Below are 23,800 nucleotides of genomic sequence, written 5' to 3'. Positions count from 1 at the left end.
TGGAATCTCCTTCCTTAGAGGTTTTTAAGGTCAGGCTTGACAAAGCCCTGGCTGGGATGATTTAGTTGGGATTGGTCCTGCTTTGAGCAGGGGGTTGGACTAGATGACCTCCTGAGGTGCCTTCCAACCCTGATATTCTATGATGCTATGACTGTTTATCTGCTCTCTGATCAAGGAACTCAGAAGTTTGAACCAAACTCCCAGGAGAGACTAAGCTAGAAAATGCAGAAAGTGAGAAGAAGAACGGCCAAGAGAAGAAAAGGATTCAGACTAAAGCCAAAAGGAGTCAAGTCAAAATTAAAGTTAAGGAGGAAAAGACCAAGCCTAGAGTCAGCAAAAAGACACAGGAAAAGGTAAATTCAAATTGAAGAAAGAAGCCCACTTGACTATGAGGCAGAATAACCTTCTCAACAGGCTCAGAGATTAAGGTCACTTACACTATCCTCCAGGTAAAATGTATAAGGAGGCCTCGTTGGGCTTTTCAATAGCAATGTATGTTTGAATCTGAAGCCAAGATTTTCAAAACAGGTACCTAAAATTAGGCTCCTATATATCCATATTTAGGCACCCAAATAAGTGACCTGATACCAAAAGTTCTGAGCCTCCTGCAGATCCCACTGAAGTCACTCATAGTTTGTACTGTACATATTTTATCAATCAGGGTACACAGGCAAGCCCCTTACTTTCATTTTGCCCAAACCTTATTTTTTTCTTTTGATTAAGATTTAAGTATACACTCTGCTTGTTTTAGGAAAAGCTTTCTGAATCTTTTACCATACAACCCAGCCTCTGACATTATATAGATTGCAGCCCCAGTATCAATTTTGATTTTAACTTAGTAATCATTTATCAATACTTGATCAGTACCTAGTAATGATAAAGCATCTTCTCTAAGTTGAATAGTATGCAGTTCCTCCACGTCCTTTCACTTTGGTGCTGGCTTTTCCACCTCTTCAGGTTCTACAGTCACATACTTTGTTGTGTGACTAGTGTGAAGGTCTTGCTCTTGCATCATGTTCCCGCCATCCACAGTTCCAGCAGTCTAGTCTCTTACAGGGGCACAAAACACTTGGTGCTTCCAAGATGGTATCTGAGGCACAGACTCCTTAATTTTCCTCTGCTGCTACCTTGACTTTAACTGAATGAGTTGAAAACTTCTAAACTATTGCATACTTGGTTTTGTCATTTCAGAAATGTGGCTTATCTCCATAGCCAGAGCTTAATGTTTTTTTCTATGTGCAGCTTGCACAAATGGTCTGTGTCAGTTTTCAGCCTTCAGGTACCACAAACATGTTATGCAATGTTTCTTCTAGGAATGGTCCAAAAAGATTTGTCCCTGCCATTTTATTCAAATTCACCAAGCACTTGGCAAAAGATTCCTCTCTAAGTGGTTTGGCATGCACAGTCTGCAATTTTTTTCAATAAAGGTTGTTTCTGGAACACAATATTCCCCTAAGACGTCACTTATGTTTTTAACCGCACATAAACACTGTGTGTGTGTGTGTGTGTGTGTGTGTGTGTGTGTGTGTGTGTGTGTGAGAGAGAGAGAGATTATACAGATATGTCAGTTATATTAGTTACTTCTCCACAGATGCATTAAAAATGCTGTCTTTCATTTCTTATTTCACTGCTTTACTATTAGCAAGAAAATCATTTTTAAAAGTTCAGTTTATAGTAAGAACTAAAGTTTCATTAAAGCTAAAGACTCTGGCTACACTAGACAAAGCCATACTACTAATTGTTCATTCTGGAAACAGACTGTTCTCTTTGGAGGATCCTATTCTCTGATATTCTTCAGGAAATGAAAAAGGAAATCCTCAGATCTTCTCTCTGGATCCAACCTATCTATTGAAGAATTAAAAACACTTACTTCTGTTTCCTTAATAAATCAGTTAACTTTTATTTAACTCTCTCACACAAAAATCCACACGGATTGATAGAGATCACCACCACAAACCAGCAAGCTCCCAAACAGAGCTCACAGCAAAACTCTAACTAGATCATGAAGTACAAAAATGTAAATAGGAGTTAAACAATTTTCGTCTTTATTTTACCCCAGACAATTGTAGACGGTTAGAACACAGTAAATCACAGACTCCAAACTCATGCAAAACCTTCATTGACTTCAACAGAGCCAAGCTATTACCTCAGATGACCCCATATACACACATTTTAGACACAGTAGCAAGTTAATAGCAGGATTCCAGAGTACTACAAAACACACTGTAGACAATAAGCAGAAAACCAGCTGATCTTACATCAGACACAAAGAAAATACCATTTCTCTAGAGGGCTTCGAAAAATTATAGCTCTGCTTTGTGGAATTTTGAATAGTCATAATCGTTGAAGCAGGCACTTGCTGAAACTTCATTTATATATTGAAATATCTAAGGCGGAGTTAGACTAATATCTCAGGTCAGCTGACATCCAAGTGCACCTAGTTTTCAAGTGAAACGAGAGGAGTTTCCTTTCTTTTTTAAAATCTTAATATTATTGAGCACAGTTGCCTCTGTTATTAAAGCATAGAAGAAGAATGATACAATTAGCTCTGGACTTTGGGAACCTGTGCACAATTTCACATACTTCTATTGAAATCCCAAATCTCATTAATGATTAAAGATATATAAAATTCACACTTCTAGATACAATATTTTCCATTAAAATTGTGGTATATTTTAAAAAATTATTATTATTTTATTTGCTTCAGATAGTGCCTGTATTAGGTGCTGTACAAAACACACAAGGAAATATGGTCCTGTCCCAAAAACCTTTCAATCTAAAATACACAATGAGACAAAGGGTAGAAAAAAAAAAGATATGGTATAGAATCAGAACAATCAGGCTGTGGTCAGGACAAGCAATTGTATATGTCTTCCTAAAAGATTATTCATTTTTTTAATTAAATAATATTAGCAATATAAATTATTTCCAATCATTCCTTATGATTGCTGTACTAACTATAATAAGTACTTTACTAAGCATTCATGCTCAGATCCTCAAATGTATTTAGTGTCTAACTCTAACTGATTTTACATAAAATTTCAGTGCGAGTATGGAACCTAAATACCTTTAAGGTTGTGGATTATCAAAGGCACAAAGGACAGTTTAGCATCCAACTCCCATTGACTTTCAATAAGAGTTCACTGCCTTATTTTGTGCCCTTGAAAATCTTTCCCTACTTGTTCGTTCTGTACTTAGAAATTTGAAAGTGCTTCTTAAAGTCTGTTCAGGTTAATGGATTCCTTTAAATTAAAAAGGGATTTAGTCATTGTACACATACAACAGAAAAGTATGTACATATAAAGCTCACTTTCCCCTAACCATCTATTACTGACATAAGAAATAGAACATGGGGTAGGGATAACATTAAGCCTTCAAAGCTACTGCTCTCCACTACTTATGGGAGATTAAAATGTCAGAATGTAAAGTGTTTTCAACTTCTAAATTTTACACCATAAAGCAGATCCATTAAAAACTTTAATTTTGCTACACTAGCTATTATAACATTTCTAACTACCATCATCTGTTTAAAGTTTTAGAGAGATTTTTCAGTTTAATATTGTAGTTTTGTGTGTTTTCCAATATTTAGAATTGTTTATAGTTTCATTGAGATTTTTCATTCTAAAACATACTGCTCCCTTCACCTTAAAACTGAAGTGCAATAGTGGAAAGTTGACAAATGGTTAGTATAAAGCCTCTTTGTTCTTTAGCTAGTGGTTTGCATACACATTAAAGTAGGAACACAAAACTGAGCACCTCTACATTCTCCATGTTCTCTTCTGCAGCAGTTAATTCTTTTACATTTTATTTTATTTTGTGTTTTCTCATTTTAAAAAAAGTTAAAATTCAAGCCTATTAGAATTGCAGGAAAGTTTAGAACATTGGGTCAGCATTAGTATTATTTCTGTATTAGCAATTTTATAGTCACACAAAAGCAAAGTACACAAATCCACATTTTGTACACACCCACAATTCTGACTGACTTCAATGAGAATTTTGATTACACAAGGAATGCAAGATCAGGACCAAAGCGTAGCATCTAAAACCCACTGAAATCTATGGGAATCCTCCCACTGACTTCAATGGGCTGTGAATCAGAGCTAAAGTATTTTAGTAGAAAATATCATTTTACTGTTGTAATACTGGACAGTATATCACTTTTGAAAATCAAATCTTCATTTTAACTCAAATTTTAATGAATTATACCATCTCTTTATAATTTTAAATTATTTCAAACCATACCATTTTTCTTTTTAATAAACTTATCAAACACAGAATCTACATTAACTATTTTACTCAGACAAAATGAATATTGTTCAGTTATAACCTTTATATAACCAGGTATTAATAAAAATGACTAGTTTTTCCACTTACCCCTTTGTTAGAACTAAAAAGCTTTATATTTTATGACTTTTCATAAACACTTTCTGCAAGAACACACTAAAAAACCCTTTTACCATATCATTAGCAAGTACTATTAAAGTGCAATGTGCCTAAGAAAAAGCTTTTAATCAACTGACACTCATCCCAAGAAAATACAATCTTACACAAATTTTAGAGGGTTTCCTTTTGTTTCCAAAAGCACACCATTTCTTCTGCATGTAAATAAGATACAATAAAGAATCTTTTGACGATGTTTGTTCAAGTGCTTTTTATAATGTAACATAATTTTATTAAGGATACATTAATCTTGTTAACAGATTTTGTTATAATGTTATGCTGTGAGAGAATGAACCATTAGTCAGTATGGAACACGTTATTCCAGTGAGCACCCAGAAGAATTTATAGTAGCCCATCAGAACCTTTGGTGGCCCACAATTTTTGGTCTGAAATTAATCTGTAATACTATTAGTTAAGAAAGATTGTTCCAATGATCATTAGCACTCTTTCGCTAACACATTCGTCTTCATTGCTTTCTCTCTTATTTATCATTATTTGCATTACAATAGCATCTAGAGGCCCTACCCAACACCTAGGCCCTATTGTGTTGGGCACTTTACAAACACTAAGAGATAGCATCTACACTCAAGAGTTACATAGACTGTACAGACAAAAGAAAAGAAGAAGGGAGTGAATGTTATTATTACCCACATTTTACAGATCTGGAACAAAGGCACAGAGAGAATACCTGCTCACAGTGACACAAGAAGTCTGTGGCATAGATGGGAACTGAACTCAGATATCCAGAGTCCCCATCCAGTGCCTAAATACAAGCCCATCCTTCCTCTCTTCTGCTTTGCATGTTTTTCTATTGCTTTTTTTCAGGATTTCTTCTACTCATTTGACTCCATGGACTTCTGAAGGTACTAGCCTCTAAATACAACGATGCTCTACAGTAGCCATAGGTGTTGAAACAGGGGTGCTGCTGCACCCCCTGTCTTGAAGTAGTTTCCATCATATACAGGGTTTACTGTTTGGTTCAATGGCTCTCAACACCCCTCCTATACAAATTGTTCCAGCACCCCTAACAGTAATTTTAAGGCCCAATCCTGCAAAGTATAGGTTAAGCCCTTATACAGTAGCAGCTTCCCTTCACTGAAGGCAGTTGTGTAAAATTAGTTAGGACCATGATTGCAGCCCAACTCATTTTCATTCTGAACCCAATATTTTAGAGGATCACTCTAAGACTTGACTTTGTCATCAGTGGGATTGTGGGGCTAGGCACAATAAGGTTTGACTGTTCTGCCTCCTGCAGAAGTAAGGAGGGAGTATACATCAGGCACATTATCTATATATTTCCTGAACCCTGCATGATCATGATAAATTATAGTGACATTTAATAACTTTTCAGATAGATACTTCTGCTACAAGTTTTTGTGTGTGTGTGGCTGTTTCTTCTGTTCTGTTACTTAAATAAAGTCTCTATTCTGTGCCATACACTGCATAAAACCAGAGAGAAAAATCAAATGACACTTATCTTTACTTCAAATACTTAATTTAAATATGTCTCAATATCATGGTCCCTATTTTCAAAACATTGGCAACAAGCAAGGCAATTCCCAAAAGATTTTTGGCAGCAATCAAAATGTTCAGCACTGGGAGTTCCAGCATTTTTTCCCCTCCAAATTTGGTTCAAGGATGGTGCTGCTTTTTATTGTTCTTATTAACTTCTATTTCTTTTTGGATCTTTGTTTACCTCAGTTTATCTTTTAAAAATGTTCATATGCAAATAGACTTCTTGAAACAAGGCAATTCATTTTCCAGTTCACATAAAGATTATATGCTATCAGCAGAATCTTTCATTTTAAAAGTCCTGAAAGAGACTCTATAGGACTTTTCAGAATGATTATTAAAAGGCTATATTGTCTTCAGAAATCAATCTCAGCTATAAAGATAGAAGTTCAAGCAACTTTGGTAAACTTTAAAGAAACACATTGGAAATTAGTTAATCTGGAAATAACAGGGCTACCAGAAGAAGATAATGACTGAATCAATTAAGTAAATTGTTAAAAAATAATTAGCTGTTTATGTGTAAAGTATCATTATTTTACAAACATTGGCGATGCAGTATTAACAATGACAAAAATGATCTTATCACTGTTTATTAACAGAAACCTTATGTAAAGATAATTATTTTTATTTGGCTAGGTATTACAAGTAAGAGAATGACTCTTCTAACACCGTTCATGACATGTTGTTTCTGGACATTTTATTAAACTGAAAAACAATTCTGTCTTTACTCATTAACAAGCCAAATATTGTTTAATAAAGCTATTAATGTTAAAAAAATGTCAAATAAGATTTTGTTTGAGCATGAGTGTACTCTGAGTTCTGAATAAATGGTGGCCAAATATCCAATTATCTATTTTTGGATGTGATGGAAAACAACAAACCAAATGTTTGTTTGCATTCTAGAATTTCATCAGGTTAGTAAATTTGTACCTCACTCCCCATGCAGTATTTTTTTATTTCTGTACGTAGAAGGAAAAAATATTTTATGCAGAGTGCTGCTGGGCTGAGGACATACTTTAAGTGACTCTAAGATCAGGTTGCTTTAACTTAACTCCCTTCACTGGTCAGAAAAAAAACAAAAACAAACAGGTCTCAGAGATATCAAATAGCACTGGAGACAAATGGGATCTGACTATATCCGGTGCTATTTCCTGTCAAATTTAAGGTTTCCTATAGGGAACAGCTCTGCATCTAAAAGAGATTGGCTGTTTTAAGGATCAGTGTAACAAAGAGGTAAAGTAAAAAACATTTCAGCAGTGGTTTTCAAACCTTTTTTCTGGCACCCAGTTGAAAAAAATTGTTGATGCTCCAACCCAACAGAGCTTGGGATGAGGGGTTTGAGGTGTGGGAGGGGCTCAGGGCTGGGGCAGAGGGTTGGGGGGAGGGCTGGGGATGAGGGGTTTGGGGTGCAGGAGGGGGCTCCTGGTTTTAGGGAGGCTCGGGGCTGGGACAGGGGATTCGGGTGCGGGAGGGGGTCAGGGCTCTGGGCTGGGGTGCAGACTCTGGGGAGTGGGCAAGGATGAGGGGGTTGGGGTGCAGGAAGGGGCTCCAGATTTGGGGGGGCTCAGGGCTGGGGCAGGGGATTTGGGTGCGGGAGGGGGTCAGGGCTCTGGACTGGGGTGCAGGCTCTGGGGTGTGGCCAGGGATGAGGGGGTTGGGGTGCGGGAAGGGGCTCCAGATTTGGGAGGCTCAGGGCTGGGGCAGGGAATTGTGGTGTGGGCTTACTTTGGGCGGCTCCCAGTCAGTGGTGCAGCGGGGATGCTAAGGCAGGCTTCTTGCCTGTCCTGGCACCACGGACTGCACTGCGCCCCGAAAGCGGCCAGCAGCAGGTCTGGCTCCTAGGCAGAGGCACGCAAATTTTTTGCAGAGGTGGTGACTAATTGTGTGTTCCTCATTTTCTTGTTGCTTGACTTGAGACCCTGGAGTCTGAGTTCCAGAAGTGCTGAGCACTCATAGCTGAAACTGAAGTCAATGGGAGCTGTGCTTTGAACCTATACAGTGTTATATAATGCTAAATACTCTTAAAAAATAACCAGATCCTTCATGTCTTGAATTGGGCATCCAAAAATAAGCGGATGCTTTTGACTTTAATCTGCCTGTGACTTAGTTCCCCATCAGTTAAACAGAGATAGTACCACCACCTCACCTTACAGGAATGTTTTGAAAATATATTAATTAAAATCTGTGTAGCACTCAGATACTATAGTGGAAAGCGCCATAGAAAAGCCCACATGGAAGTGAATAATTCTGACTTCAGAGAAGTGTGTGAATAGTGTGTAGCAAATACATTGTGGGGAAACACAATGAATAGAGGAGAAAACAAAATATTGACTCATTAAATTCATTGCCTCGAAGTAAGCACCATCCATCCTGCACTGAATGAAGCAGGGGCCCTGTAGAAAAAATAGTATGTGATCATGTAATTAAAGATTGTATCACAATACTTACGCACAAGAGGGCTCAATTAAGATTGCACAAGCAACCTTAATTCTGACATGCTTGACTTTGGAACCTCAATTATGTTTTTAAATAGAGGGGGGTTTTTTTTGTTATATATAATTAGCTTTGCAACAGTCAAGTTGTTTGTACTTAGAGAAAGAATTTAACTGGCCATATTGGGCTAGGTTTTAAAAACTATACAGCAAATGGATATCTGAAAATAGCAAAAGGAGCATGAAAATCAGTTCAAATGCACTGATGAAAAAAATAGACATGCTTGTTTCAAAGGGCAGGTATTTTAGTACAGCCTAGTACATATTTGCAGAAGGGTGAGGGTAGGGGTTAAAGTACGTGATTCTTTTAGTCATTCTTTTGTAATTTTCAATGGAAAATTGCATTGTCACTTTGTGTTATGCCTGCACAAATACAGGAAAATTAAAGGGTGGAATAAGTAATTATAGATAACATATGTGTGTGAATCAAGGCAGGAAAGCTTCTTGCCATTCATTTTTGAACTACTAACATGTTGCTGTGCATCTGGACGAGAAAGGAAAATCTCCCAACAAGGATCAGAGAATAATATCACGTAGTAGTGGGCAAGGTTAATCCTATTTGGACTTCCCAATCATTTTTGAGTGCTTTAATAGTTACACAATTGTAACACTGTTCTTTATGACCAGAGGTAGCAGGCACAATTTCATCCAATATCTGTGGGCCTAATTCTGATCTCAGACCCATTTTCAATGATTTAGCTCTATTAACTTCAGGGGTATTAATCCTGATTTACATTGATGGTAGAGAAGTATCAGGCACAGTGATTTCACTCCATTAATTGGCTGGCAAAGGCTGTTGAATATAGCAAACCTTCAAAAGCAAAGAGTTTTAGAACTGTTTTATTAATATTGATAATAATACTTAGCATTTCTAAACCACTTTTCATCTTCAAAGTGCTTCACAAATATTAACTAATTAATCCTCATAACACCCTGGAGTCCTATTCCTGCATTCCCTGAAAAACCCCAAATGTATTTGAAGTCATGACAGTTTAGGGTGTGCAAGAATTGAAGGACTGGGCCTCTGAGAGATAGGTAAGTATTACTGTTTCCAGTTTCCAGGTGGACAAATTGGAGTGCAAAGAGGTTGAGAAATGCTCTGAAATGGGGCCTTTAACTCTGTCCTTAGTCTGCCTTCATATGCTCAGGTGTTGCAAACAATGGTAGGCCTAAATCAAAATCCCAGATCAAAACAACTTCTATCATGGTAAAATCTCAGTACTATATCCAAACTTTGCAGCTTGGCTCCATCTCTAATTGCGACATATAAAGCATCACCTACTGCTTACAGATCTCTTCAGTACTTGGCATATTAGCATGTGTTAAACCCAAAGGGACAAATTCTGCCCTTAGGACAGCTAACACACTGCTATCAGTGCATATCAATCACACACATGGAATTTGGCCCTAAGTCTGAATTTTAATTCTGAATTTCTTTACTTTTGTGCTTTTAAATTAAAGCTATAACTTTATACTAACCAATTTTAGTGTTTTTTTCTTTTGTTTTCATAGAATCAAAGAATATCAGGGTTGAAAGAGACCTCAGGAAGTCATCTAGTCCAACCCCCTGCTCAGAGCAGGACTAATCCCCAACTAAATCATCCCAGCCAGGGCTTCGTCAAGCCTGACCTTAAAAACCTCTAAGGAAGGAGATTCCACCACCTGCCTAGGTAACCCATTTCAGTGCTTCACCACCGTCCTAGTGAAAAAGTTTTTCCTAATATCCAACCTAAACCTCTCCCACTGCAACTTGAGGCCATTACTCCTTGTTCTGTCATCTGGTACCACTGAGAACACTCTAGATCAGTGGTTCTTAACCTGGGGTGCACGCACCCCTAGAGGTGCGAGATGCCCTTTCTGGGAGTGCGAGACATGCCAGATTTTTTTAGACATCCCTGATTCATCTGATTATCTCTACACACTTAAATAAAGATTTGCAGGATATAGCTGATAATAAATACTTAGGACTTATGTATTTGTTTGTAAGATCCCTGAGTTGCAAAGTTTATCCCTATTTTTATGGAACATACAGTATGCTTGCCTTGCTATATTTTAATTTTTTAAGAATGAAAATATTCAAGGAGATTTCTGCTAAATAAATGTCATTTTTTATAAACACTTAAAACACATAAGACAAAGTGCAAGGCAGAGGTTAAGATGCATCCGAAATTAAGAAGTTATTCTGAAACTTTGGAACTGCTGTATATAACTCCAGTTATATAGTGTAATGTCAAACATTTCCTTAATGGCTGTACATGTACTCTTAACTACAGAGAGACTTTAGAAGAATAATAGGAATCTAGCTTCTATGCTTTTAAGTAAAATGAGGTAAAAATCAACAGGGTAGTGTTTCTCATTATAAATCTCATGCAATGGGCCACAGAGTAAGCACAGGTCTGATTTGAGTTCCAGCATAACATACTTAAGCATAATATACAAAATTCACAATCGATGGTGGGCAACAATGGCCATGTTGCTTCCATTCGATACAAGTCCGTATCAAATTATACCTGTATTATCACCAATATAAAAATCTCACTTCTGGTAAAACACCCGTTTTCCAATAAATTATTGAGTACCTTAAATTTAAAACAAAATTACTCACACAACTTTTCAGTTTATGCAATGGTTTGTAAGCATGTTTTTTAAATACTATTAATGTTTTAAAATACTTGAATCTATGAAAAGACCTTCTCTCTATAGAGTTTCCAGATGAATATTACAACTACAGTCAGAATCAGCAGTTTATTTATTTCACCCCAAACTCCTCTCCTTTTGTGTCCCCAGTTCAATATTATGTTGAGAATCAACAGGTTACTGGGTTTGCCACAATTCTAAACATGAGTCAATGGGACTTCAAATTGACTTTAATGGAAGTTGAGGGCTCTCAGCTCCTTTCAGGATTGCACCCAATCGACTATCTACCAGGACTACTGAATTCACTGCTTACTGGAGTCTAACTCAAAGGCTCAAAGTTCAAGGCATGGCTAAAGTAACATAGGAGAATCACAGTGATCAAAAACACTAGTATCTAAACCTCTCTTTATCGTAAAATGCCAGCTTATCGCCTTCTTGCAAGCCAAACTAGATTAGCTGAATATATTTGGTGTAACTCAAGAACGCAAGGATTTCTCTGTGTATGTTTACTACTGATTGATTGATGGCTCTCTCATGGTTAACTGTACAGTACAATAATACATGAATGGGAAGGATCTAGCTAAATAAAAGTTGTTGATAAACAGTAATAGGAGTCAAAAAATTAATAGACACTAAAAGTTATTTATTTTAAATTCCAACTGTTAATCACTAATAAAGTTTCTGATTCTACATTAGGATCCCCTAGCATGGATCCCTGTGTGGAGACCCACTGAAATCAATGGATCTCTATATGGGTACAGAGTTCCATGCTAGCAGATCCTGTGGCAGTATCAGGGCCAAAGAGAGTGAAATTTCACCATACAAAACAAAGGAGCATAGCATAGAGAGTATGTTATAAATGTACCACTGGGAACCTGGGTTCTCCTCTGTGCTTTAACACTGACTATTTGGTCCTCATTAATGCACAGGGCAGGCCTAGAGCACAGTAATTTTGGAGAGGGTGGCAGATGGGGAGTGTAACAGAAGTGAGGAAAACCAGATTGGCCAACTGCTACCTGGCTCTCCCTTGCCTATTAGCTCACATCTAGTATTCCACATATTCCAGCCCACCTAGTGGAAGAGATGCTATGCACAGTAGAGGAGCAACATGCTGGGTGGTGAGTTTAATACAGATGATGGGGATGGGGAGCAACTGCAGAGCAAACTGATGAGAGCTGGCTGTGTGGAATGAAAATGTTGCAGGATGTTAGAGTGAGCTGCAAACCTTTGATTTCACAGAGGGGGTTTAATAATACACCTCTACCCCAATATAACGCGACCCAATATAACACAAATTTGGATATAACGTGGTAAAGCAGTGCTCCGGGGCGGGGGGGGGGGCGGCAGGGCTGCGCACTCCGGCGGATCAAAGCAAGTTCAATATAATGCGGTTTCACCTATAACACGGTAAGATTTTTTGCCTCCTGAGGACAGCGTTATATCAAGGTAGAGGTGTATAAGGTCTAATCCTTCAAAGGCTGAGGATCAGGCAGAAAATCCTCAATGCTCCTGTGAGGTGGATAGTTAGGTATCATTAGCCTTATCTTACAGATGGAGAAATTAAAACCAAAGAGATGATATGGCTTGCCCAGTACTACACAATACCAAGGCTGGCTCAAAATCTTGTGCTCCACCCTTCTACACTCATATTAGCTACTGACTTTTTGTGCATGTTGGTTATAATGGATACATCTATGGCCAAGAGAATGGTTCAGACATTAATTTAAACTCACCAAAAAGTACTGCTTTCTAGCCTGACAAAACTGAACTTAAACTTCTGCAAGTTTGAATGCTGCATATTGCTCTGAGATCCCATGAATGGAGCACAGGGAGGGAGTCAGTGGAGAAAGGGTCAAACTTGGTGAGAAAAACCAAAACTATTTTATTCAAGGGGTAATATTAAAACTTAGCTTCCAGTTCAGAGTAATAAATAAAAAAACAACATCTAACTGTTTTAAGGGGGGGGGGAGATATACTGGATTCTTTCTAGCAGTTTTTTCTTTACTATGGTGGCACTGGCAGTAGCAGAAAATGTATGGGTCTGTCACATTTCTACCATAAACCCCATTTCTGAAAGGATTATAACTCAATCATCTTAATTAGCCCTCAGCTTCAATTTTGCACACAAATTCTCAGTATACCCTTCACAATCCAGTAAAATTAAATTTCATAAATCAGTTTATACAATTTTCGGTTAGAATGTAGCAAAAGAGAGAAAATGCTTTTCTACACCCTGGAATGTTTTATGTGTTCCTAGTAAATAACAGCTCACTTTTTAAAAGACAACATATTCAAAGTTTACAGGGCCCTGATCCAACTGCCATTGTAGTCAGTTCAGATACTCCCATTGATTTCAATGGTTGCTGGATCAGCACCTTTATTTTAAAGTTATTACCGGGCACTTTTGTTATATATACAAAAATAAGCTAACAGACCTGAATGTACCAAATATTAAAGTTAGCCTTTAATGACATCACAACAGCTATTTTTAATCAGCAGCTGTTACATATGTTGACAATTACACTAATTTAATATATAACTGGGGACTTCTGAATAACCAGTCTAATAAAAGCTCCTAGATAAAAGCCACTAGGAGTGAAACTTCTTGTCATATTCTTCAAGAATCTTACTTCTCCATTGGTTTGCAATATGGACTCTCGAGTGAAATATCACATGCACTGGGGATTGGAACAGATGGGAACATCTGCCCCACTATGTAAAAAAATATTGATTTTGGGGTACTAAGATTTATGCTGTACAGTAAGGGGTCCATTGAAAGAATTACAATGCCACGATTAGCAATGTGCAACAAGCAACCCTCTTACAAGATGATATAAAACAGCCTGTCAGTTTCTCATAACCAATGACACAATATTTGAATTGCTGAGATGTTACATGAGGAACACACTGAAATCAATATCTCACTATGTAAAGTCCTGGCAAACAAACTAATGCATCAAATTGCATTTACAAAAACATGCAAAATCCTAGCTTAAAATGGTATCATAATAGTTCTATTTACATACTACTGAGTGCAAAGGATCCACTGTTTTCAATTCTAATTAAAAGGGGTTCTGGGACTATTTTCCTAAATGTTTATTTTGTTAAAATGTTTTTATTGTAATTATAAAAAAGAAACTATTTTAAAATATTAAAAAGTTTTGATTTAAAGTAAATTCCTAGCTTCCTATAAAGCTATCCTTAACTCAGTCAGCTGTGGTTCTCTGTAGCACATGCTGCACTCATCTCACACGCAGAACACCCTTGTAGCCATTGACAGTGATGGGGATTCCACAGGGGGAGCAAGTACAGTTTATGTAACAGAGATGCAAACTGAAGATAAGGGATCTGAAGTGTAGATCCAAGAGGAAAATTTTCCCCGTGGTAAATGTTATGGTCGTATGCTATGTTTTTCAGAGACCATAATATTACCTAAGAGTTCAAGCAGGATGCAACAAAGGTGGCAATGATTCCCTCCAATGTAAAACTGAAGGCTCTCATAAGACTGTGGAACAGCTTTGCTGGCAAACATGCACCTTGCGAGGATTATTAATACCAACATGGTTTTTATATTATGCTCAAAAGTAAGGCATGACAGGAGTGAAATTAGAACATGAGGGTTTTCAAAAGGGGACTTGGAATAGTAGATTACTTTAAAAACAGGCCAATAAGGAGAAACAAATATAAACACAGACTGCAAATATAAACAAAAAAATCCAAAGGCTGGCTAGTTTGAGCCATATGGGCTTGAATCACTGAAAAATCACCTCCACAGATGACAATCCACAGCTGGAATCAACTGTTGAAGATCTAATCATGAGGATGTCCCTTCCTATGAATGGCTACATGATTATTAATTATTCTTTCCCTTAACAGAAGACCAAGAGGACAGTCAAAATTAAAAATGAATATTAAAAGAAAATAAGTTTTAATCCAAAGAATAATTATGTTTGGAACTCAGCACATCAGGATATGACTGAGACAAAAGTATTAGCAATATTCAAAAAAAGAATAAGACATATATATGAAGATTACATTAGTAATTAAATAACTAAAAAAGTTTAAGGGCATAAACATTTCCTGAGGTCACCAGGAAATTTCTGCCAATGCAAAGTATTTAGGTGCATTATGTGTTTGTTTTATTTCATCCTTCTTCACTAGCATCTGGGAGTGGCTACTGTCAGAGACAGAATACTGAACTAAATGATACATTGGACTGTTCTAGCTTTGCATATATATTTAAATAAAATTCCTGTTTTGATAGACTAATTCAATATTTTAAAAAGCTTTCTTATTCTAGGTTATGAATTTCCAAAATAAGGAGCAAAATAGGAAGGATGAGATGAAAGTTCTTGAACATAAATTCTCTTTCCTCTGTAGCTGTCCAGGATCCTAATTCACTTTACCAAAAACCAGATATTAAAGACCAGTCTTTCTGATGAATAGTTTTCCCCAATCCCAGAACTAAAATGCACCAATTTTTCTCGATGCAAAACTGCATACTGTTAGTATTGAATAGAGTCCTCTCATAGTTCTCAGAAATGCCTTTGAAAACTGGTATCATCATTATAATATTTTTTACCCTGAGTCATATCCCTCAGATAAAGTTTTTTATCTAATTTTGCACATTGTTCTTTGTGTCAAGCCACTTCAATGAGGTAAAATAAAATTTCCCTTGCCTATATCAGTAGCAAATTATATCCCAAGCTCATATTTTCAGTGTAATGCATAAGAAATGCAATAAAAGCAAAAATTAATGTCATGTACACTTATGGCACTACTGACTCCATGTTTTCATTTTGGAAGCTTTGCAGTATTTGGGGGCATGACAAAGAGCTCCACAATAGTATTTTTTTTATTTGAGTGTAGTGCCATAAATATTACTAATTATGATAAAGCACTATAAGAAAGCTAATCCATATTGAAAATATTAATAAACATGTGGAATAACATGCCACAAAGTTTTTAAAGCTAAAACTGGGGGTTACAGATAATATTGGGCCAACTTTAAAAAGTATGGAGGATTGGGTCCGTTCAGATAAATGTCTGGAAGTTTGAATGCCTTTCTAACCCTTGGACTCAATACTGTCTATACTCTGTCCTTTTGTTCTGACTTGGCCAAAAACTCTTACTGACGGGGGTCTTAAGTCTGTAACCTTGACTCCCATGAGTAATCTTTACTCAAGCAAGTAATTCAATTGAATCCAATGTATCTAATTTTCCTCTCACTTACAAACTGGTGTAACTCAATTGACTTAAATGAAGCTACTCCTGATCTACACCAGCAAGGCCTAGAGAAGTCAAACCCAATGGGAATACTTATTTGACTAAAGATTTCTCACACAAATAAGGCTTTGTGGAATTTGGTACTTATATGGGAGTTTTGCCTCAATAAAGACTAAGAAATGGGATTTTCAAAAGTGCCTAATGCCCAGATCTTCAAAGGTATTTAGGCACTTAACTCCCAATTGACCTATTCAAAGTCAATAGTTTTTTCTTAAAGTTCTTAGACCTCATAAGTACTATTAAAAATCCCATCCTAAGGACTGCAGGGTTGGTATCATTATTGCAATCATCCAGACCTCTCAAATCTGCAAAATAGGGATGGAAATTTTGAAAGAGCTGTTACTATTGTTTTCCTATGGCCTAGAAATATCTCATTGTATTATATATCTCTGGCCTGAGCCAGAATACAAAGGTGCAGAGGTATACAAAATGAAAAATAATGAAAAATAAATTTACTGAACTTTTTTCCTTCTCAGGAAAAAAAATGCAGCTGAACAGGTTTGGTTACAGTTTCAGATAAAAGAGTAAGGCCAAAGGAGGTGAGAAGAGGGTGTACTATCTCTAGTCAAATAAACATGAAAATGTAAAACAGAAGTAAAAATATTCATCTATATCACTCCATTCCAAGTACCAGTTCTGCATTCCTAGAGTACCCCACTGGGAAACTCATATGCACAAGAAATGCCAGATCTGACCCTTAATAAAGTTATTGGGTAATAGAATAAGTTATTGATATAATTGCCATGATAATAAAGAATGTAAAGATCAATAGCAGGGATTTGATGGCACAATGGTATCACCTTATCCCTCTCCATTTTCTGTGCCATCTAAGTTCTCATAAGAAAAACAAGGTAATTACATAGTAGTTCAAATCTTTGAAAGTGGATACAAACAGCCACTATTTCCTTCCTCAAAAGCTGACAGGTTTGCTTCTGAGTGGTTAATTAACAAATAAAAATGATAAGCCCAGTCCTGTCCCACTGATGTAAATGAGAATTTGGCCCTTTATTTCAATGGAAGCAGGATTTGGTCCTATATAATTATTCAGTACTGAGCACATATGTATTATGCTAAAATTATATTTCTTCTGAGTACACCTCAACCCCGATATAACGCTGTCCTCGGGAGCCAAAAAATCTTACCACGTTATAGGTGAAACCGTGTTATATCGAACTTGCTTTGATCCATTGGAGTGCGCAGCCCCGCCCCTCCGGAGCGCTGCTTTACTGCGTTATATCCGAATTTGTGTTATATAGGGTCGCGTTATATCGGGGTAGAAGTGTATTTTATAAGGCTTCTTAGAGGTTACAAAACATAATGTGTAAAATACTAGCCCCTTTGAAGTCAATGACAGAACTCCCATTGGCCTCAATGGGGCCACGATTTCACCCAAATGGTGGGCTCCAAAATACTATTTACTACATAGTTTCCTATTATATGTGTTAATCAGACATTTTGCAATATATATTGTTTTTTATTTGTTTCTAATATTAATAGAGTAATATGGTTTGCCTTTAAAAATACCTGCCATTATTTCATTTTACTTCCCTAACTTAAAGAAGAGATTTTTCACTTTCTGTTGATTTTACATGTAATTGTTTTATCTATATTAATATTTCAATAAACTGCTTTGAGGTGTTAAGAGCAATGTGTGCCCAAATAATTTGTTTTTATAGAGTATTCTCATGTATTAATCTTATAACAATCTGTAATTGCCATTGTTGCAGTAACCAAACTGTAATACTTGATTATTTTCTGCATGATTTATAACAGGACCTAATTTACAGAAACAAGGAAACCTCAATATTTCATACATGCCTAGTGGTATCTGGTACCACATACAAAAAAAATATGAACATTATTTAGATCAGTATGAAGATGTTCTCATCCTACAGTGTCTTGAATTATGTGCTAGTGAAGGTACAAGTTTGTTAAACTGTGAAACTATCCTTTATTGTTCTTTCATTGTAATGATATTTACAAATGTAAAAAGACTTGATTTTTTCCCCAAACAAATGGCAGAGCAGAGATAAACAGCTGACAAAGTAAACAGGATGCAGAATGACTGTATGTATAAGTATTGACACTAAGAACAAAAGGTGTTACATAATAAAGATCACCCACAAATAACGCTTTCTTCTTTTCTATGGTAAGTGAAATTTGATAGAAATGATAAAGGCAAATTACTCAGCCATAAATGTCATAAAACTGCTCAATGACCACCTTCATTTGGGATACATAATGCCTATTTTACCTTCTTTTTATGTTTTACATTCAAATTTTGATATGAAGTTTTATTATGTCCTTTAATATATTCTATAATTTTTCATAATTCTCATTCACATACCCCTAAATTCTGTTCTAGATACACACACAAAAATTCGGTGTCATTTTACATAGCTGCTAAGTAGTTGCACATGAACTAGCAAAATTAAGAATAATGTATTGTTAAAAAGCTCTAGATATGTTTGCAAAATAAACATATTCACATTGCTTCAAAATCCCCAATAATAATGGACACTGAAGATAAGTCTCATTTCCTCAGTGATTTATTTGTAGGCGAGAAACCAGGGAACATCTCCTTTTCTTAGCTCTCTCACTGGTTATAAATATTCAATCATTTCCCAGCTGTGGGGTAAATATTTTCCACTTCCCTTGTTACCCTCTGTCTACATGACTGGCATTAGAATTGCTAAACATATTACAATACTATGCCATTCCCCTTGGTGTCAAACTATAAGTCTCTTGTTTAACTTTTCTCATCAATTAAGGAATTTCACAAATAAATCACTGATTTTACTTCAAGCATGTAATATACCAGTATGGAGAATGAATAAATCCAGGCCTCCCCTACCCCCAACAAAAATTAAACCCAGATAATTTCTCCGCTATACCCACCAAAAATCAAATAAGGTCCCTACCGAAGTATAATTCTACATTACCCACTTTTTAAGAGTAAACTCAGATTGCCCTTTCCCCTTTCCCCCACCATGAATACCCCATATTACTCCCTCTCACACCACAAATAACCCCAGGTCACCATCAACAGGAACAACCCTAGTTTACCATGAAAGAGAACCCCAGATTACACCCTCGCTCAAAAAGAATCCCAGATTACACTTTCCTCTCTCTCCCAACTTTGGAGAAAATAATCACACCATATTCTGTCACAGAAACACTTGGAGGATGATCGAGGGAGGGTTGAGATATAACAGAGGGGTCAGGGATGAGGTGGGGAGGGGGAAAGTACAGACGAGAGAGAGAGATTCACTCTTATGGAAGAAACACCATGCAGTCTTTATCTGCTACCTTTCCCCTCCATTAAGGGAGTGGTTGGTAGGTCAAGCTAAAGTGAAGTCTTACCTTCACTGCAGTCCTTCCCCCGAAAGCCGGTTTGTGAGCAGTCGCAGACAGCCTGGTCATTGAGCACCGAGCAGATGCCACCGTTGAGGCAAACATCATCCCTGGCGCACAGGCGGCTCTGCTCATCATCCAGCCGCACCTCCTGACTCTCCACAGGTGAGGCCTGTGTATAGTTGACCCTGACATCTGTTATCCAGCCCTTGAAGGGCTCCCGGTCCTTCACCGAGGAAAGCGTCAGTTTCAGGGTTGCTGAGCGCAGCTCGGGCGGGAGCCCACCCAAGAAGAGGCCACTGAAGACAGTCATGTCACGCCGCTTGGACTTCACTTCCACCCACTTTGCCTCGGTCTGGTCAATGAGCAGTGTCGTGTTCTTAAAATGGCGGCGGATGACCACTGTGTGCCAGAGGTTGTCATTGACAGGTGTGTCAGTCAGCAGGGTGGCAGGCTCAGCACAGAAGATAGAGAAGCTGAGCTGAAGCCTCCCCCCTTGGGTCAAGATCAGCTCCAGGAAGTCACAGAACCCCTCATCGTCAAAATAGAGGACCAACCCACTGGAGCTGCGTGTCTTCATATTGAAGCTCATTTCACTCTCACAGCAGGCATTCCACTTGGGAAAGCGGGTCCATTGGCCCTCAGCCCCTGGGAACTCCAGACCACTGCCAAGCTCAGCCCAGCAGCTCAGCAGCAGAGCCAGCCACAGCAGGAGACAGCCCCCACGCTTGAGGAGCACAGCCCCCATGCTTCGTGGGGTTGGGTGGGGGAGAGGGGGGCGTGGAGGGGGGAGAGGTGGTGGGGGGGCTGGAGCAGACAGGGTAAAATCTTTCCAGTCACCTCTCACACTAGACCGTTGACTCACTCTTATTTCCCCTTTACACTGTGGTTAATGTAAATGCCTCCCTAGTATGAGAGGCCCAGGTTGTGAGTGCCCAAGATGCACGTGTAAGCTGGGATCCCCTACAAAGGATGACCCACGTGTTGGGTGGTCAATCTTGGCTGAAGTGCAAGAGATCTTCAGCAAAAAAGAAGACACCAATAGGCTTACTCACTTATCAACGTGGTTTCTCAAGAGGTGTCTAGGGATGTATGAGTCAGCAGAAATTTTACCAAAAACCCACATTACCAACTTTGGAGTGGGGAGGGGAAATGTCAAAAAACCCTTCTCCAAGTGGATCCACAAACCCAGCAAGAATGCATCAGTATCCCAATGTGTGTGGACTTCTTTTTACATGTTATCCACCAACTGTATTTTCCCAAGGGTTTTTCCTCTCCTTTCTCAGGGAATAAATTACCAATTCCAGAGCTGCCTTCCTAGGACAGATCCTCCTGTTGGATCATGGACTGCCTGCCATGGTGTTATAGCAGCAGAAGCAGACCACAGGACTTATTGCTCATGGTTTCCTGTGCTGCCTCATTCCCAGTGGAGCTGGAATCCAGAAGCTGTCAAGCAGCTCAGTAGCTACTTGACATGCAAAGCATGACAGCTTCTCTTCTGTTCTCCTGTACAAGGCCAAAACTATGTTCCAAGGTTTTTGTGGTTTTTTTAATCTGCAAAGAATTAAAACAAACCAATATCAAATTATATCCTACAAACATTTAAACCACATGACTAATAATTTATCTGAGTTTATGCTTAACTTGAACCATTGTTTAAAGTAGGGAAAAGAAACTTGTAAATACATTTGGAGGTACTGAGAATTTATATCTTGTTATACTAAACCTAAACCTTATGCTAAAATAAGCTTTTTTTTGCTACTAACTGTATAAAGATTGCTACTTACTGTTTCAAACATTGAAACCTTTTGGTACCAGATTTCATTTTTGTGGGACTTCTTATGCTCAAAATGAAAGGGCTGTTAAAAGGCATTAATTATTCTTATTGATACCTGAGTTTCCCTTTAACTTAATTCATTTAATAGACTATCTGCATCTGTGACACTATAGAGCAATATTAATGCACACCATGCCACCTAGCCTGGTTCTGATTATTTCCAGTATGTTTAAGAACATGTAAAGTGGATCAAACACCCTGCAGGGGTCAGCTGGTTTGAATTTATATGGCATTATTTTCACAGGGTGAGGCAGAATTATAATGGTTTCTTAGAAGATGTTCTGAAAATTTCAAACTATATTTTTCTCTGCCATCTGACCTCTTTTGCTGCTAAAATTATGTTACGGCAGGGAAAAATCCGAATGGCATCAGCTATGCTGTTGACATTATGCACATCACAGTTCAGCTAATATCAGGTGTTTAATCCTTCTGGGCTAGGGTACAATATTTTGCATAGATGCCCAATTATCCCTATTTAAGAGGGACACCTCCCCCACATTTTAAAAAAAATAAACAATGTATTTGCCACAATCCAGGCTGTTCCTCCGAAGAGCTTTCTCAAGCCAAAGCATTTCAGGAGCGTTAAAAGAAGTGTCCCCCATATTTCTCCGCTCCCCAACTCCTACTTATATGTTTCCCGGCAGATGCGTATTTGCTAATCGCTCCCTCAGCTTTAAGGGCTCGCCAATGAGCACTCCTCTTCCCCCGCCCTCCTCCATTCTAGCTGTGAGCCGGAGCCGCCAGGCAGAGGGAATTTCGGCTCTACAGCCCGTGCTAAGCCTTCCCTATGGCTTTTGGGTGTGTGGCCCCGGAGCACAAAGCTGCCCAAGCGGACCCTTTCCCGGGGCGCTCACACCCCACAGCCCCACGCGCCCGGCGTGTGCTGAGCCGCTAAGTGCCCCCCTCCCTTACATTTTGTTTGCCGCTTCTCAACTTCAACGATGTTTGCTTGTTGTTCCCCAGAGGAACCAGTACCCAAGGGGAGCAGGGGGACTGGAAACTTCATGGACAGCAGCGGCAGCGACTAATCGCCAGTCACCTACTGCGAGCACCACGCAATGCAGAGCAGGCAGGCACCAGCGAGGCTGTCTCCGGCCTTTGTTATCCCCCTAGTCGGTGCCAGCCCTCGGCAATGCCGTTGGACGATCAGAGACACTGGGTAGCGCCTGCTGGAAACGTGTCACCCCAGGAGATGGCAACCCCAGGCAAGCCCCAGCAGAGCAGCCCCAGCCCGGGCATGGAGCGTCCAGACACAGCAGCGCAGGGTCCAATTAACGCCCTTTCCTCTTATCCAGCATTAATTTATTGTACCGCATTGAGCCGCTGCTCCGCACGTACCGGCCCCGGTGCTCAGGCTTCAGCACCCGAGGCAGCCCCACCCTGCCCGGGCTCCTCCGCTCGCCCCGCCCCGCCCGGCTGACCGGCTCCTCCACTCCCTGCAGCCGGGGACAGAGAAAAGATTTCCCTACCCACCCCGCTGCTTCCCAGGCGGGACAGACCCCCGCAGCTCCCGCTGCTGCCCGGCTACCGTCACGGAGTCCCCTGCCTCCCTCCCTCTGTCCGCAGCCCCCAGCCCTCTCCCACTCGTGTTCGAAGGGGGGAGGCGTCTGTGGGTCTGTGTGTGTGCGTGACTGGAGGGTCTGTCTGCGTGTGGGGGCAGTGAGTGTGTGTATGTGACTGTGGGTGGGGGGCGGAGAACAGTGCGCGTGACTGTGGGCCAGTCTGAGGGAGTTAGTGTGTGTGTGGGCGGGGTGGGGGGTGTCAGTGTGTGTGACTGTGCCGTGGGTCTGTTGCGGGTGTCAGTGCGTTTGTGACTGTGGCTCTGTGGGGTGTCAGTGTGTGTGTGACTGTGGGTCTCTGTGTGTGTGTGGGGGGGGTGTAATGTGTGAGGGTCAGTGTATGTGAGATTGTGGATCATCTGTATGTGGGGTGGGGAGAGAGAAGAAATGTGTGTGATTGGTATGTCTGTGCGTGTGTGGGAGAGAGACAGCAGCCGTGTGTTTTTGTGGGGTCAGTGTGTGGGTTTGGGGATGGGGGGGGGGTCTGTGTGGGTAAGAGAGGGGATCACTCGGGGGTGTCAACTTACTATAGTGCTTGTATGATAGCGTCATTGTGTATGGGACATTGTGTGCGAGAGAGAAAAACGGGGTAATTTTGTGTGTCTGAATGAGACAGAGCAGTAGGAGGTTACTGTGTGTACGTGAAGGGAAACGGATGAATGTGTGTGTTATTGTATCGCTTT

The 23,800-nt window shown here is 39.2% G+C and overlaps 1 protein-coding gene across 20 annotated transcripts in view; it reads right to left on the bottom strand.

Annotated features, from left to right (window-relative positions):
- The window catches only part of LOC112126064 (neurexin-1), a 1,188,344-nt gene extending 1,167,875 nt beyond the window's left edge, over nucleotides 1-20,469 (bottom strand). For all 20 annotated transcript variants that reach the window (XM_029911748.1, XM_024224457.2, XM_026652579.1 and 17 more), the window contains exon 1: nucleotides 19,731-20,469. In XM_029911748.1, the coding sequence (XP_029767608.1) occupies nucleotides 19,731-20,469 (739 nt within the window). The remainder of the gene's footprint in view (nucleotides 1-19,730) is intronic.
- Nucleotides 20,470-23,800: the final 3,331 nt, after the last annotated feature.

This window comes from Terrapene carolina, unplaced genomic scaffold (assembly GCF_002925995.2).
Source record: "Terrapene carolina triunguis isolate 2854851 unplaced genomic scaffold, T_m_triunguis-2.0 Scaffold121, whole genome shotgun sequence".
In the NCBI taxonomy this organism is placed as follows: domain Eukaryota; kingdom Metazoa; phylum Chordata; order Testudines; family Emydidae; genus Terrapene; species Terrapene triunguis.
Note: the sequence above shows the minus strand (reverse complement) of the source record. Positions and strands in the feature narration are given on the sequence as shown.